This window comes from Garra rufa, chromosome 21, assembly GCF_049309525.1.
Source record: "Garra rufa chromosome 21, GarRuf1.0, whole genome shotgun sequence".
In the NCBI taxonomy this organism is placed as follows: domain Eukaryota; kingdom Metazoa; phylum Chordata; class Actinopteri; order Cypriniformes; family Cyprinidae; genus Garra; species Garra rufa.
The window spans coordinates 37,853,593-37,869,113 of NC_133381.1; the positions used below are offsets into that span (position 1 = coordinate 37,853,593).

General features: G+C 37.4%; 2 protein-coding genes across 2 annotated transcripts; one reads left to right on the top strand and one right to left on the bottom strand.

Moving 5' to 3' along the window:
- The first annotated feature begins 345 nt into the window (after positions 1-345).
- znf839 (zinc finger protein 839) lies at positions 346-10,661 on the top strand. The gene is made up of 7 exons (XM_073827265.1): positions 346-1,382; positions 3,068-3,955; positions 4,049-4,231; positions 6,027-6,119; positions 6,248-6,394; positions 6,751-6,864; positions 9,142-10,661. The coding sequence occupies exons 1-7, from the start codon at positions 558-560 to the stop codon at positions 9,817-9,819; spliced, it is 2,928 nt and encodes a 975-aa protein (XP_073683366.1). The 5' UTR covers positions 346-557; the 3' UTR covers positions 9,820-10,661.
- A 73-nt stretch (positions 10,662-10,734) lies between these two features.
- cinp (cyclin dependent kinase 2 interacting protein) lies at positions 10,735-13,063 on the bottom strand. Its single transcript, XM_073827266.1, has 4 exons — positions 12,677-13,063; positions 12,452-12,584; positions 12,245-12,374; positions 10,735-10,955 (listed from the first exon to the last, which is right to left on the bottom strand). The coding sequence occupies exons 1-4, from the start codon at positions 12,841-12,843 to the stop codon at positions 10,753-10,755; spliced, it is 633 nt and encodes a 210-aa protein (XP_073683367.1). The 5' UTR covers positions 12,844-13,063; the 3' UTR covers positions 10,735-10,752.
- Positions 13,064-15,521: the final 2,458 nt, after the last annotated feature.

A 15,521-nucleotide genomic window follows, 5' to 3' on the forward strand; every position in this document is an offset into this window, starting at 1 on the left:
TGACATATTATTAAATGTCAAAAGTGATAGGAATTAATTAGAAAAGGGAACAATGTAGTCCCAAAATGTAGTTTTTCTTAATTCAAATTGTTTCTTCATCAATATAAATAAGTTTTTATATGACAATAAACTTTTGAACCAAATAAAATTACATTTTGCTTGAGAAGGTTGTTTAAACCTAAACATGAATCCTTTTTTATAATATATATTATAGTTTCCAAGGTAGTTGGACAGTATTAACGTTGACCGGATAAAGAGGCCTTAATAAAAAAAGAAATGAGAGAACGGCGCGCTAAAAGCGGAAATGACGTATTTTGTTGTTACCCATCCTCCGTGCAATCGTCATTGGTGGCATGGACGGGAAAACCAATTGCCTGGCTACCGTTACCTTTGCGAGCGTCTCTGGATTATAACCGTTTTCCACATTTGAAATGTTTTGGACCGGGCTCTGACTAAATCCCGCAAATATTACTCACATCTTGAGCATTAATCGTCTGCTTCTCGCGCTCTTGTGAGGATTCCTACGTCAGCTAGCAAGTTTTGCTCCTGTAAACAAAATGGCGGACAATGAAGACGATAATAATTCAGCGTTCAAATCTGCACCAGCGAAAATGGAAAACCTCGACGCGAGCGGGTCTCTGCCGCAGCCCGAGACGACACAAACCGCAGCCGAAGCGGGAAACAATCAAGAAGACGCAAGCAAGACGCAGTCCGCTGCAGAAGGGGGCGTTGATCAAGGCCTCGTCGAGTTAATGCACAGCGAGTCGGCGGTGGATGTCAGAGTTGTGGACGGTAACGTTACTCAGGAGGTGATCGGGCAGATCGTGAGCGGTGAGGTGATAACCGATCCGAACATCATAACGTCTTACGTTCAGGCCACTGCAGAGGCAGGTATGACTGCTGAATGCACCACTGTAAGCGGTGAAGTCTTAAACGCTCTCGCACCGACGACCACCATCATTTACGTGCAGCCCGACGGGAGCTTTGTGGAGAGCTCGGGGTTATCAGCCGAGGAGCAGCAGCAGTTAATCGAGCAGTTAGCGAAACAACAATTAGTCCATGTGGCAGGTACTGAGACAACTGTGAAACCCTCCACTTCCCCTATCGTGGACGTGCAGCAGGTTATAGTGAGTAAAGCACAGGTCATTACCCAGGCAGAGCCGGCTATGACCTTTACAACGACCCCCAAAATATTGCAGAGACCTGTCACGACGCAGACGACCTCCTACATTACGCTGGACTCCAGTAACTTGCAGTTGGCGACAGCGATTCAGCCGCAGCCGGTCAGTATTGTGCAGAACGCGTCGCAGCAGCTGCAGAGCGTCGCCAAACAAGTCGCGCTGCAGCAGTCGCAGAATGGAGCCCACACGACAACCCAGAAGGTACCACAGTGTCTATAAATACTTACTTCTGTAATAAATGGTCCACGTTTACCACACGTTTCTTTATTTTCCCTTTTCTGTATTTCCTTCTTCCTTCCTTCCTTCCGTTGTTCCACACATAACATTACAGTTGAAGTCAAAAGTTTGCATACACCTTGCAGAAGCTGCAAAATGTTAAAGGGATCATACAAGATGCATATTACTTTTTACTTAGTACTTAACCTGAATAAGATATTTCACATAACGTTTACATATAGTCCACAAGAGAAAACAATAGTTGAATTTATATGAGTCCCTTGTTTGTCCTGAACTGCCTGTTCCTCAGAAAAGTCTTTCAGGTTCCACAGATTCTTGATTTTCAGCGGTTTTGGTATTTGAACCCTTTCCAACAATGACTGTATGAGTTTGAGAGATCCATCTTTTCACACTGAGGACAACTGAGGGACTCATAGCCAACTATTACAGAAGGTTCAAACACTCACTGATGCTCCAGAAGGAAACGCAATGCATTAAGAGCTGGGGGTGTACTTTTTTATTTTTTATTTTGCCTAAATATCATATTTTTTTCATTTAGTACTGCCTTTCAGAAGCTACAGAAGATACTTGCATGTTCCCAGAAGACAAAATAAGTTAAACTGACCCTGATCTTCAAATTCAAATTTGCTCTTAATGCATTGTTTTTCCTTCTGGAGCATCAGTGAGTATTTGAACCTTCTGTAATAGTTGCATATGAGTCCCTCAGTCGTCCTCAGTGTGAAAAGATGCATCTCAAAATCATAAATCAGTCATTGTTGGAAAGGGTTTAAATACACAACAAATGCTCAAAAACCAAAGAATTTGTGGGTCCTGAAGGATTTTTCTGAAGAACAGCGGTTAGTTTAACTGTTCAGGACAAACAAGGGACAAACTCAGATTCTGCAAGGTGTATGTAAACTTTTGACTTGTATCTGTACTTCCTTTTCCCACATGTATTTCCCTTTTTCACCTCTGTCTTCTGTACACATTTCCTACTGTACATTCTTTCTTCCGCAGGTATTTCCTTCTGTACTTCCTGCTCTACATACTTCCCTTGTTCCACACAAATGTCCTTCTGTATTTTGTTCTGTACGTTCTTTCTTCCACAAGTACTTCCTTCATTAGATCCTTGATTCCTCTTGTACTTCATTTCTTCTGCGCAGATTTCCTTCCATACGTCCTCCTTTCGTCGAGAAATATTTCCATCTGTCCTGAACAGATTTCCTTCCCTATTTTCTTCCATTTGAACATGCTTTCTTCCACGACTATTTTCTTCTGTAAATACTTTCCTTTTAGCACATGTACTTCTTTCTTTCTGCATTTTCTTCATTCTTGCTTTCTTCCGCACATACTTCTTTTTTCCTACAGTTATGTCCTTCTGTACGTTTTCTTTCAAACATTGTCCATGTGTGGTGATTATGATTTTACTGCTAGGGCAGAAACTATGGTCACAAACAAGTTTTTTTTTTTTTTAGGAGAATCTATTTTTTCGTTTCACAGTATTATTATGCCAAACACATCCTTTTAACTTCTGTTTAGTATCCTGCTTGCAATCAGTCAGATATTCTGTATTTGCATTAACTGAATTTAGTCCACAGACTGTGTAAGCAAATTATTTACCCATTTATCCCCAAAGTTAATGTTGTTTTTCCACACCTTGAATTATTCAGGTGGCTGAGCCCATCCAAATTCAAGTTCAGGCACCTCTGAAGCAAGACAATAAACAGCGGCAGACGACTCCAATAACAATTTTACAGCCGCAGACTCTGTCAGCCAGTCAGCCGCTGGTGAAGGTTTCAACCGTAGGAACATTAAGTAGCCCACAGATCATCCACATCACCCCTGTGCCTGGACAGCAGCAATATTTCTTACAAAACCCAAGTGATCCTCCTATTCAGCTTCTCCTTCAGAAACCAGCTCCTGTTGTTAGCACCATTTCTGTCCCCATTAGCAAAGTACACGTCTCCGCAGCCACCACAGTCAAGAGTCCACCAGCCAAGCCAGTAGTTTCTACCCCAAAGATCCTAGTGCCGTCTCCGAAAGTTTCATCTCCTCCAGCCAAGGTAACAATTCCTTCCAAAGTCATTACTGTAGAAACAAAAACTGCTACTCCAGCCGTTGAAAAGGACACACCGAAAGCTAAAAATCGCCAGAAGAAGCCTCAGAAAATCCAGACCCGATCTGGTCGGGTGTCTAGACCACCTAAGCACAAGGTGAAAGACTACAAGTTCATTAAGAACGAGGACTTGGCAGAAAGCCACCAGTCAGATTCAGATGACTACTCTGAGATAAGTGTGGAGGATGAGGAAGGAGAGGAAAACAAGAAGAAGAGCTCCGATGTGACACTCAACCTCCGTGACAAAGCCTTTAAATGTGACACCTGTGAGAAATCTTACATCGGCGTCGCCGGTTTAAACAGACACTATAAACTAAACCCCACACATGATAAAAACCCAACACCACCTCAAGCAGAAGACCTCTCCAAAACTAGAGACGAACAACCCTCGGGAACAGAAGTCACCGATGCTAGTCAAGTGAAAACACTCAGTACTCAAAAAGTAAGATGATTTGCTGTGCTTGCTTGATACTAGCTCTCAGAACATTAAGAAAATGATCCGATTAATCAGGTAATCGCATATAAAATATTTCAGGTTCAAGAAATTGGAAAGGTAGAACCCAGGAGACCCGGGAGGCCCCGGGGACCAGGACGGCCTGGTCGTCCTAGGAGGCCTGGGCGGCCACCTAAAAGAGGACGACCAGGACGGCCACCCAAGTACCCCAGAGGAATGAGCTTGGAGCAGCAAGCGCAAAGACAGAGGAATCGACTAAAAGAAGTAAGATCTGGCGTGCTATACATCTGTGTGCTGAGTATTTGTACTACTCCGATGTTCAGATTCAGTTGAATGCATTTTTGTTTTTTGTTTTTAGTGACTTCTCAGTATTATCTCTGTGGTTTATACTCTGATATAGTTGGTGCGTCACATCATGTAATTTCTGAGTATGATGAAATTCTGTTATTAATTAATCACCCTCATGTTGTTCCAAACCTGTGAGTCCTTTGTTTATCTTCGGATGATTTTTTATGAAATCTAAGAGCTTTCTGACCCTTCATAGACAGCAACACAACTACCACGTTCAAGTCCTAGAAAGGTAGTAAGGATATGGTTAAATAGTCCATGTGACATCAGTGGTTCAACTGTAATGTTATGAAGCTACAATTCCACAAATTCTACTTTTTGTTTGCAAAGAAAAAAAAAGACTTTATTCAACAATTTCATCTCTTCTGTGTCAGTCAGTTCCACGACACATGCGTGTCTCCCTCTGCTTGTAAACAGAGCACATGAATAAATTGTTGAATAAAGTTCGTTTTCTTTGCGCACAAAAAGTGTTCTTGTAGCTTCGTAATATTAAGGTTCAACCACTGACTGTCAAATGGACTATAAACTATGTTCTCCCTACTAACTTTCAGGGCCTTAAACGTGGTAGTCATGTTGCTGTCTATGCAGGGTCAGAAAGCTCTTGGATTTCATCAAAAATATCTTAGTTTGTGTTTCAAAAATGAATGGAGGTCTTATAGGTTTGCAATGACATAAGGGTGAGTCATTTATGACAGAATTGACATTTTTTTGGTTGGACAAACCCTTTAAGCTTTGGTTGTCTTTTTTTTTCTTTAAAGGAGAACTCCACTTGCACAACAACAATTTACAAATAATTTACTCAAGACCCTTGTCATCCAAGATGTTCATGTCTTTCTGTCTTCAGTCGTAAAGCAATTATGGATTTTGAGGAAAGCATTTCAGGATTTTTCTCCATATAAGGGACCTCAATTGTGCCCCCAGTTTTGAACTTCCAAAATGCAGTTTAATTAAGGTCTGTGCCTGTGGTGGACCAAGTGTGGAAATTAATGAGGGCTTGTGGCAAAAAATGCCACTTAAATGAACAATAATGCCCCATAAATTTAAGACAAAGTGGCCAAAAATGCCTCTGCACAATTAAACAACGTATTATGGCTGTGATTAAAATGAAATGTGAAAATGAAAAGTGTCAATTCGCAGAATTACATTTAGGTTCACTCAAAATGCCTCAGATTGCTTTCATGCACTGTTTTGTGAAATGTTAAACCTTAAAACCAATCAAATGCATTTCTGAGGTGCTTAGAATTATCAGCGCTGAAAATGCTGGAGCTGTGACGAGTTTGCACGCTCACAAATTCCATCATCATAAAAACCACAGTGCAGATGCAGTGATTATAACGGGAGTTTTTGCATAATTTGTGCTAGACTTGGCTAACGTCATGTACCAACATGTTTGTCTATTAAGCCAGAATGTGATTTGCTCAGAATAAAACAAAAACTTTATATATTGTTTTCTATATTGATATAAATAATCATTATTATAATAATATACAATAATAATTTCTGTCATAATATTGCAGCCCTGTTTTTTGCATGTATAATTTAGACACATTATTAAACAGTATATTGTTATTGACAACAGTTAAAAATATTGATAAAAAGGTATTTTAATGTGGTAGATATTCTCATTCCTGCAAAAACAATCCCAGTAGAGCAGTTAATTCAATCACTTGATACTAAGAGTGATTACTGACTATCTTTCATCTCTTTTCAGTTTATTAAACAGTATGATGATGAAGATCTCATGGAGATTGTTCTTCCACGTCTGGCCAGAGTCATGACTGTATGGGAGTTTGTGCTGATGAAGGTATGTTTAGACGCTCTGACATGGGGTAGATTTTCTAAAATGCTGTTCCATTTCTTACTGTAAAATAGCATGGTATTACATTTATTGGATGCATTTCATGCACACTTACAGTATGCTTGTCCCTATAGGTGGAAAAAGGATACCCATCTAAGCAGCAGTTCCCAAGCGTGTATCATGAATTTGAACAACTGCACAGCCAGGTGAAGAAAATGGCCCTGGAATATTTGCACACTTCACCAGCCTCCCGACCAGCTATAGAGGTCAACAACATGGGTGTAAGTGATCAGAAAACATTTAGGGCCAGATTTACTAAACAGGGCAAACTAGCGTTGGAGTGCAATTCCGTAAAAGCACCGATGGGAAAGGAAAATTCTGTGTGTAATTTCCTGACAATGCACACAACACAGATGTTTAATGTCTGAAAGGTAAGCTTCTACAAATGCATATTCAATAAAGTCAGGCACAAAAATAACTGTGTCCACGCCTTTTCTGCATCTTCAGTAAATTCTGACAGTACTATTTAATGCAAAAAGACGGTTTGCGCTGGTGCAAGCTCTTAGTAAATCTGGCTCTTAGTCATTGCAGCTTTGTGATCAAACCCGAGTACAATAAACATTTTCTGTCATTCCAGGTTTTACAATCCCTGGGTATAAATGATCCCAATGCACTAAAACTCCTGACTTCCTCTGAAGGACAACAAAGTCAAAAGGCAAATCAGGCCACCAAAAGCCTACGGAGTATTGAGGTACATTCTATTACACATTGCTCCACTGAATTTCAGAATTATTTAATTTTTTTTTAGTCACTAGTCATGTAAAGGAGAAATTCACTTCCAGAATAATTTACTCCCCCATGTCATCCAAGATGTTCATATCTGTCTTTGTTCAGTTGAAGGTTTTTGAGGAAAACATTTCAGGATTTTTCCCCATATAGCGGACTCCATTGGCATCCAAATGGTTAAAGGTCCAAACTGCAGTTTCAGTGCAGCTCCAAAAGGCTCTACACGATCCCAGCTGAGGAATAAGGGTCTTGTCCAGTGACTCATTCAGTCATTTTCCAAGAAAAATACAAATTTATATACACTTTAACCACATATGCTTGCCTTTAAACTAGCTCCACCTCGCAGGTTACCTAATCACGCATTTGTGATTGAGGCAAAAGTAAACGCAGTGTTTTCAAAGTGAACGTGCAAAGAAAGTCAAACGCCTTTTACAAAAAAAGGTACACCAACGATGTTGGACGATTTAAAAGTTGGAAGAAAAAAATTAGACCCCCTACCCTAACTTTTTTTTAACCGAAGAACTAACCACGCATGACCTTTTCAGTGTGAATGCGCAATGTGTGAAGATGGACATCGCAGAGCTAGTGCAAAAATGAGCATTTGTGGTTAAAAAGTATATAATCATTTTATTTTTTGGAAAATGGCAGATTGTTTCGCAAGCTAAGCCGCTGATTCCTCATCTGGGATCACGTAGAGCCCTTAAAAGCGACACTTTAAAAATGCAATTTGAACCTTCAATCCATTGGCCACCACCAAAATCCATTATAGAGGCCCCCTGCTATTGTCATCCAAGATGTTCTTGTCTTTCTTTCTTCAGTTGTAAAGAAATTGTTTTTTGAGGCAAACATTTCAGGAATTTTCTCCATATAATGGACTTCTATGAAGCCTGTGAGTTTGAACGTCCAAAATTCAGTTTAAATGCAGCTTCAAATGGCTCTAAATGATCCCAACCAAGGAATTTATTTAAAATGTATTTACTTTTTAACCTCAAATGCTCGTCTTTTCTAGCTCTGCCATGCACATGCATACTCTGTGTAATCCGGTTCAAGACAGTTAAGGGTATGTTGAGAAACTCTGATCTCATTTTCTTCTCCAACTTTAAAATCATCCTACATCACTGTTTTACCTTTTTTTGTAAAGGGCGTTTGGCCTTGTTTGCATGTTGCACATGCATTTTGGAAGTTCAAACTCGTGGGCACTCTTGAAGTCCAATTCCTGAAAAGTTTTCCACGAAAAACAATTTCTTTACTACTGAAGAAAGAAAGACATGAACATCTTGGATGGCAAGAGGCTGAGTAAATGATCAGGAAATTTTCATTCTGGAAGTGAACTTCTATAATGCAATTTAAAGTAGCTCTTTTCTATTTAAGTACAATTTAAAATGTCATTTATTCCAGTGGTGCAAAGCAGCCATTACTCAAGTCTTCATTTACCTAGATCAGTTATTAATCACCAGTGTTGGGAAAAGTTACCTTTAAAAGTAATGCATTACAATATTGAGTTACTCCCTAAAAAAAGTAACTAATTACATTACTTAGTTACTTTTTATGGAAAGTAACGCGTTACGTTACTTTTGCATTACTTTTTAAATCTGGGCAGGGCTTGCTTGTTTGTTTTTAATATAAAAAGTTCTATTTTTGGCAAATATAAAAGCCTTTTACACTAAAAGCCTTGGACTTAGAGAAAAGTAAAAAATGTCAACTCTTCAGCAATAAAAAAGGAAAACATGTTCGATTATCTTGAGTAATTTTTGCTTATTAGTTTGGATGAATTGGATCATCAAATGTTGGCAGCAAAGACATCAGTTAATAAAATGCGATTAAATACATAAAGGATATTTGTATTATTTACCATATTAATTGCAGGTTTTTGTTGAATTTCACTGTTTTTATTCATTTTGAGGAACACTGTATCTTTTCTTTTGAAAAGAAATAATGCATGTTCACATTTATTCTAGAACTAAAGTAACATTTTACTCTCAATTTCTCTCAACATGAGGACAGGAGAGCTTTAAATCAATAAATGGAGGAAAAAGTAGTATTTTCTTGTCAATTAAAAAGTAATGCTGTACTTTGCTAGTTACTTGGATAAAGTAATATTATTACTTATAATGCTTTACCACCATAACTGTTAATCAGCACTCCAATTAGAGCATTTGTGAGCTCTACTCATTATAATTTTATGTGAACAAAACAGTTTACAATGTATGACGATAATATTTCCTCTTCATGTTATTCTTAGAATGCCAAAATGCTGCCTCCAGCAAAAAGGTTCAAAATAGAAAACTGCAATGAAGAAACCAACGGCTACCAAGTCAATCAAAATGGCATCCAGAAGGACGAGAGCGTTGATGGCTCTATACTGCGTAAACCTCAGGTGGTGCTGACCAGACTGGAGAACTTGACTTCTGTAGATCTAACCACCGACGACGCCACAGAAATTGCTGAAAGCACCGTCGTGGAGAGGACAGAGGAAGAACTAATGGAGATAGAAGTGCCTTCTTCAGATTCGGATGCCACAAAAACAGCAGAAGATCCAGAGATCTCCAAGGTTCTGAACAACAACAGCAGCAGCAGCAGCGTTGTTGTCGATATCGTGGATCAGATGAAAGAGCTAGAACAAGCTCTGAGCACAGACTCCGAGATTAAGAACTCAGAAGAACCCGCTCAACAAGAGGTTCAAGACGGCCAGACTGACGTGGCCGAAAATCCCGAGGCCAGTCAGGTGGTCCAAGAATCTCCAGTTATTATCCAGACGGCGGAGGGGCTCGTCATGCAGAGCGCAGAAGAGTTAGCCGCCAAAGGCATCGTCATCGTCAACGGGCCCGACGGCACCATGATGCACATCGAGGCACCTGAAGGCGTCCCTTTAGAGACCGTTCACGCCCTGCTGGGCATCGAAACCGAACGAAAGACTTAACGGAGTCCCGTCTTCGCTTCCTGTCCATTATTCACACCATACATGCGTTCTGTCTGTGCTATGGTGTTTTTTTCAATGAACTTTTATTGCATTCTTTGTAAATTTGTATAAAAACAGTATTATTCTATATTAGTGTTTTTTCTGTTTATACAAAAAGAAGTCATTGTTCATTTCGAATTTTAGAGGACGTTCGCTTATGTTGGCATATCCTAACTGTTGGTTTCGGAGTCCATGACTATGTAGCTGCGTGAGAAAATGACAACACACTAAAATCCTGATTCTTTCACAAAAGAAAATACTATCTGCCAAAGCCAAGTTATGGACTCCAGCAAGGTTCAGTAAAAGCTGTGGTAAGATTTTTGTGATTTACTGTGTCCACTTAGTTGGCCATCCGGTGGAATCTGTACATAACCGTTCCTTATGTTATGTTAGCAAGCCAGGCTGTAGTTATAATACAGTTTCAATTGGTACCCCATGACATTATTTATTCAAACACTTCTGGACGGTTTGTCTGAAAATGGTCGATCCCTAGAGGTCTGGCCTAAAAACAGTTTTTTTTTGGTTTTGATTACTGACCACTTCAAACAGTAAAAAAAAAAAAAGCGATTTAGATTTGTAAAACAAACAGAGACTTGAGGTGCTTATAATATTAGCCTGCAGCCTCAGATGTTCCATTGTTTTTGTTATTTAGTAGTTTGTCTAGTGCGAAAGTCATTTGAAAAAGTGTTGCACTATTTTATTACTTTTTATATAATATCTGGTTTACTGTGTTTTTGAAACATCTCAGCATTTTTAATACAAAGGGACATGTTCAAATATGACATTAAAACTTTTGTGAGTGAGTTTACAGAGTTAAGACTTTGTATGGTACAGTAAAGAATGTCATCATTTGTTTTTGTTGACAAAGTCCTTGTGTATAGATTCCAGACGGAATCATAAAGGTCTGTGGCCTGTTTCTAATAGCAAACTCTCTAGTAGCAGTTTCCCACTGTCCTCGATGTAGGGTTGATAGAGCCACGATGACAGGTAAACCATGGAAAGATCAGCGTTAGCATTGTGGGCCAGTTCTTGTAGTATAGTCGTCTTCAGTGCTAGTTCCTGCTTGTATGACTCGTAAAGCTTGGAAGATACTTCAACTGTCATGAAGAGGATGGAAACAAAGTGAGCTTAAGCAATTATGGGGACATTTTTTGATTGAAATTACATAGGACTTTCGTGATTATGCGTATTATGGTTATGGCACACTACCAGTCAAAAGTTTTGAACAGCAAATTTTTCTGCTCACCAAGCTTGCATTTATTTGATTCAAAGTACAGCATTTGAACAGCAGTTTTACTATTTAAAATAACTGCTTTCTATTTGAATATATTTTTAAAACATAATTTATTCCTGAGATCAAAGCAGAATTTTCAGCATCATTACTCCAGTCTTCAGTGTCACACGATCCTTCAGAAATCATGCTAATATGCTGACGTGCTGTTCAAGCAAGTTTTTTATTACTATGATCAATATTTACTAACAGCTGAGAACATTTTTCAGGATTCTTTGATGAATAGAAAAATCCAAAGATCAGCATTTATCTTGGAGTCAGTCTAATGATAAAGAAATGATAGAAATTCATATTTTTATTTAGCAAGGATGGATTAAAAAAAATGCAGTTTTTCTGAATTTTCTATTCATCAGAGAAAGCCAAATTTGAATTAGAATTAAAAATTAAAAACTAACAATAATAAAAAAATGTTTTTGAGCAGCAAATCAGAATATTAGAATGATTTCTGAAGGATTGGGTGACTTGAGTAATAATGCTAAAAATTCAGCTTTGAAAATACAAATAAATTACATTTTAAAATATATTCAAATAGAAAGCAGTTATTTTAAATAGTAAAAATATTAACAAATTTTACTGTTTTTGGCTGTACTTTGGATCAGATAAATTCATGCTTGGTGAGCAGAAGAGATTTCTTAAAAAAATAAAAATTAAAAAAATTAAACTTTTGACTAGTAGTGTACATGTGTATGAAAATTAAAGATCATTCACAAACCTTCAGGCTATTAACAACAAACAGTTTGTTTCTTCATCAGAACAGATTTGGAGAAATTAGCAGATGCTCTGGGTGCCGTCAAAATGAGAGTCTAAACAGCTGATAAAAACATGACAATAATCCACAACTCCAGTCGATTAATGTCTTGTGAATAGTGATAAGTTTTTTTATCAGCTATTTAGACTGTCATTCTGACGGCACCCATTGATTAGTAAGTGATGGCAAAATTCTCCAAATCTGTTACAATAAAGAAACAAACTAAGTTACTTCTTAGATGGCTTGAGTGTATGTAAATGTGCAGCAACATCAAAGATTAAATTAACATTGACAGAAAATTAGATACATTGTCATTTAGTACATATTTGAGGATTTCTTCCTCTTACCAAACTGTTGTGTGGACCACGTGTGAAACAGAGGAGCTTCTCTTCCTTTCTCTCCAAACTGGAACGCTTCAAGCTCACAGATCCCACGCTCAGCATGGACCATCTTCTCCATCTTTGACAGTATGTTTGCCTTTGGCGAACCAATTTAGACTACATAACATGTTACAAAAATGAAGTATTACTAATATTCGTTTAGTAAAAAGTTACCATTTTATCCACAACGTCTTGTAGCTTCACACATTCTTCCTCAAGCTCTTGGTTGCTCTGTTTCAGGTTCTCTGAAAAGCCTTCAGCGGCCAAACTGCCTCCTTCCATCACAACATCAGGCTCCAAATCTGATCTGGAACAGATGGAGAAAACAGGTTACAGACTATTGGAATTGTTAAATTTTTTTACTATACAGTATAATTAATGTTTATATATTAATCTTACTTTTTGCTTATTCCCAGATTAACAATTTTAGTCGCAATCGTGGATCCTTCATCATTTAATCGCTCCCATTTCAGGATGAGATTATGCCAATCTGCGGCATCGTCTTTTAGTTTCCTAGCACTTCCGGTCAAATTGCCTTTTTTCCCTGGGGTCGTAGACTCTGACATTATGCATTTAACAGTGTTTAATGTTAATGTGTACAATGCAATAACATCAGTTGGATTAGGTTGTTGTGCTTTTTCTCATCCCGTAATTTAACTGAGAACAAATCACGTATTTGTAAACCAGAAAGCTGTTTAGTTATTTATTCCATTCATTCATAAAATATATTAGTTAATCGCGATCAACAACATCACAAACTCACGTGTTTCTTCTACTCTGGCTCTACTTCTGCTGTTTCATGTTATGACAATTGCAAAGCCTATTAGTGCCACCTACTGGAACAGATTTGTCATTATATGGCTGGCTGAGGGGGTTTACACTATTTACTCTTTTGAATTTTGAACATTAGTGGGTACAGCCCTAGTTTTTGTTGTTTCGACATTGTACTTGAGTACTCTTGAGTTTTGGTTTGGTTTCAAATTAAAACCCAGACATTCTCTGTGAAGCCTCTCTACATTTCTCTAAAATTAAATTGTGTATACATTTATTAATGCACTGTATCAAGATTTAACTATGATTAAAAATAGAAGACATTTAGAAAGAAATCCTGGAAGTAACCTCTGTATTCTAAAAATTTAAAATTAATCCTTGCTGTTTATTTTTTTTACAATGGCAATAATACATAGAAGCAACAGGATTCATTTAATAATTCATTTTATTACACGGCTCTCTGGAATGCTTGATTCTGATTGGTCAGTAAGTTGAGACATTTGTAGGTTCGTTCTTTTAAAATAGTAACCGCTCCAAAGTAATAACGCATAGCCGGTACTACTTGTATGTTTAAAATCCCTCCGCGCCAACAAAAATTACCGTTTGGCGCCATCTTGTGACAAACACTGGACAGCCACAATTAACAATGGAAAATTTTGACATTAATTTTAACATGTAGCTTACGGTAAAAACAAAACGTTTGAACAGTGGATAGATTCGGAGGAATCAAATGACTCCCAATTAAGACGAAAAAAACGACAATTGAACTACGAAGAACAAACAACGACAAGACACGGAGAGCTTACTGAGACTGAACTTGACAAAATAGAGCATGACAGTTACGAAGCCAACACACAAAAAATACAGAATGGGCAATAAAACTTCTCAAAGACTGGCTAAAAGGGGAAAAAATGGTGACAGACTTCGACAAATATGAAGCAGAGGATCTTAATAAGGTATTACAATCATTTTATGCATCTGTTCAATGTGCGAACGGTCAGACTTACTCAATAGCCAGCTATATGGCCATCAGGACGCACATCGTTTGAATGTTAGTCACGTGGTACTATATCGTTTCGCGGAAGGATAAAAATGTTAATTTAAAACAAATATGCCAATAAAAGGTTTCAAATTCATATTCATGTCCAGTTTTTTTTTTCCTTATGTGGCAAGTAGCCGTGTAATAAGCGGGATAATGTACATGCAGCCTGTAGTTATCGCGAAATAAGCCCCTTCAGTGTGATAAAACTGATCACACTGTCTGGGCTTATTTCTGCGATTTACCGGCTGCCTGTACATTATCCCTTACTTAACATCTATCAGACTATCTGAAATGCGTGAGTTTTTAATAAGTTTATATCACACAGTTCTTACTTAACTCGCAATTGCACGTTTATATCATAATTCTGAGAAAAAGTTGGAATTACGAAAAAAAAAGTCAGAAATGCGAGTTTATATAACTCGATTCTAACTTAAAATTGCGAGTTTATATCTCACAATTTTGACTAATTGCAAGTTTATATCTAATTTCTTAGAAAAAAGTCAGAAATGTAAGTTTATATCACTGAATTTTGAGGAAAAAAAGTCAGAATTTGAAGAAAAAAGTCAGAAATGCAAGTTTATATCACTGAATTCTGAGGGGAAAAAAGTCAGAGTTGCAAGAAAAAAAAAATCAAAATTGCAGGAATTTATATCACTCATTTCTGACTTAATAACTGGAAATTGCCAGGTTCTATCAGTTCTGAAAAAATGTCAGAAATGTGAGTTTATATCACGCATTTCTGAGAAAAAGTCAGAATCGCAAGAAAAAAGTCAGAATTGCGCGTTTATATCACTCATTTCTGACTTTATATCACAATTCTAAGAAAAAAGTCAGAATTGTGAGGGAAAAATTCAGAAATGTGAATTAATATCACGCAATTTTGACTATAACTTGGAATTGCCAGTTTATCTCTCACAATTCTGAGAAAAAAGACAGAATTGCAAGTATATATCACTCATTTCTGACTTTGTAACTTGAAATTGCAATTTATATTACAACTCTGAGAAAAAAATTCGAATTGTGAGGAAAAAATGTCAGAAATGTGACTTTATATCATGCAATTCTGAGAAAAAAAGTCTGATTTGCAAGAAAAAAGTAAGAATTGCGAGTTTATATCACATAATTCTGACATTAACTTGGAATTGCCGTTTATCTTAAAATTCTGAGAAAAAATCCCGAATTTCAAGAAAAAAGTAAGAATTGCGAGGGAAAAAAGTCAGAAATGTAATTAATATCACGCAATTTTGACTATAACTTGGAATTGCCAGTTTATCTCTCAAAATTCTTAGAAACAATCCAGAATTTCAAGAAAAAAGTCAGAATTGCAAGAATATGTCACTCATTATATATACTTGATTTGCGAGGAAAAAGTCAGAATTGCGAGTATATATAACTCATTTCTGACTTTATAACTTGAAATTGCGAGTTTAT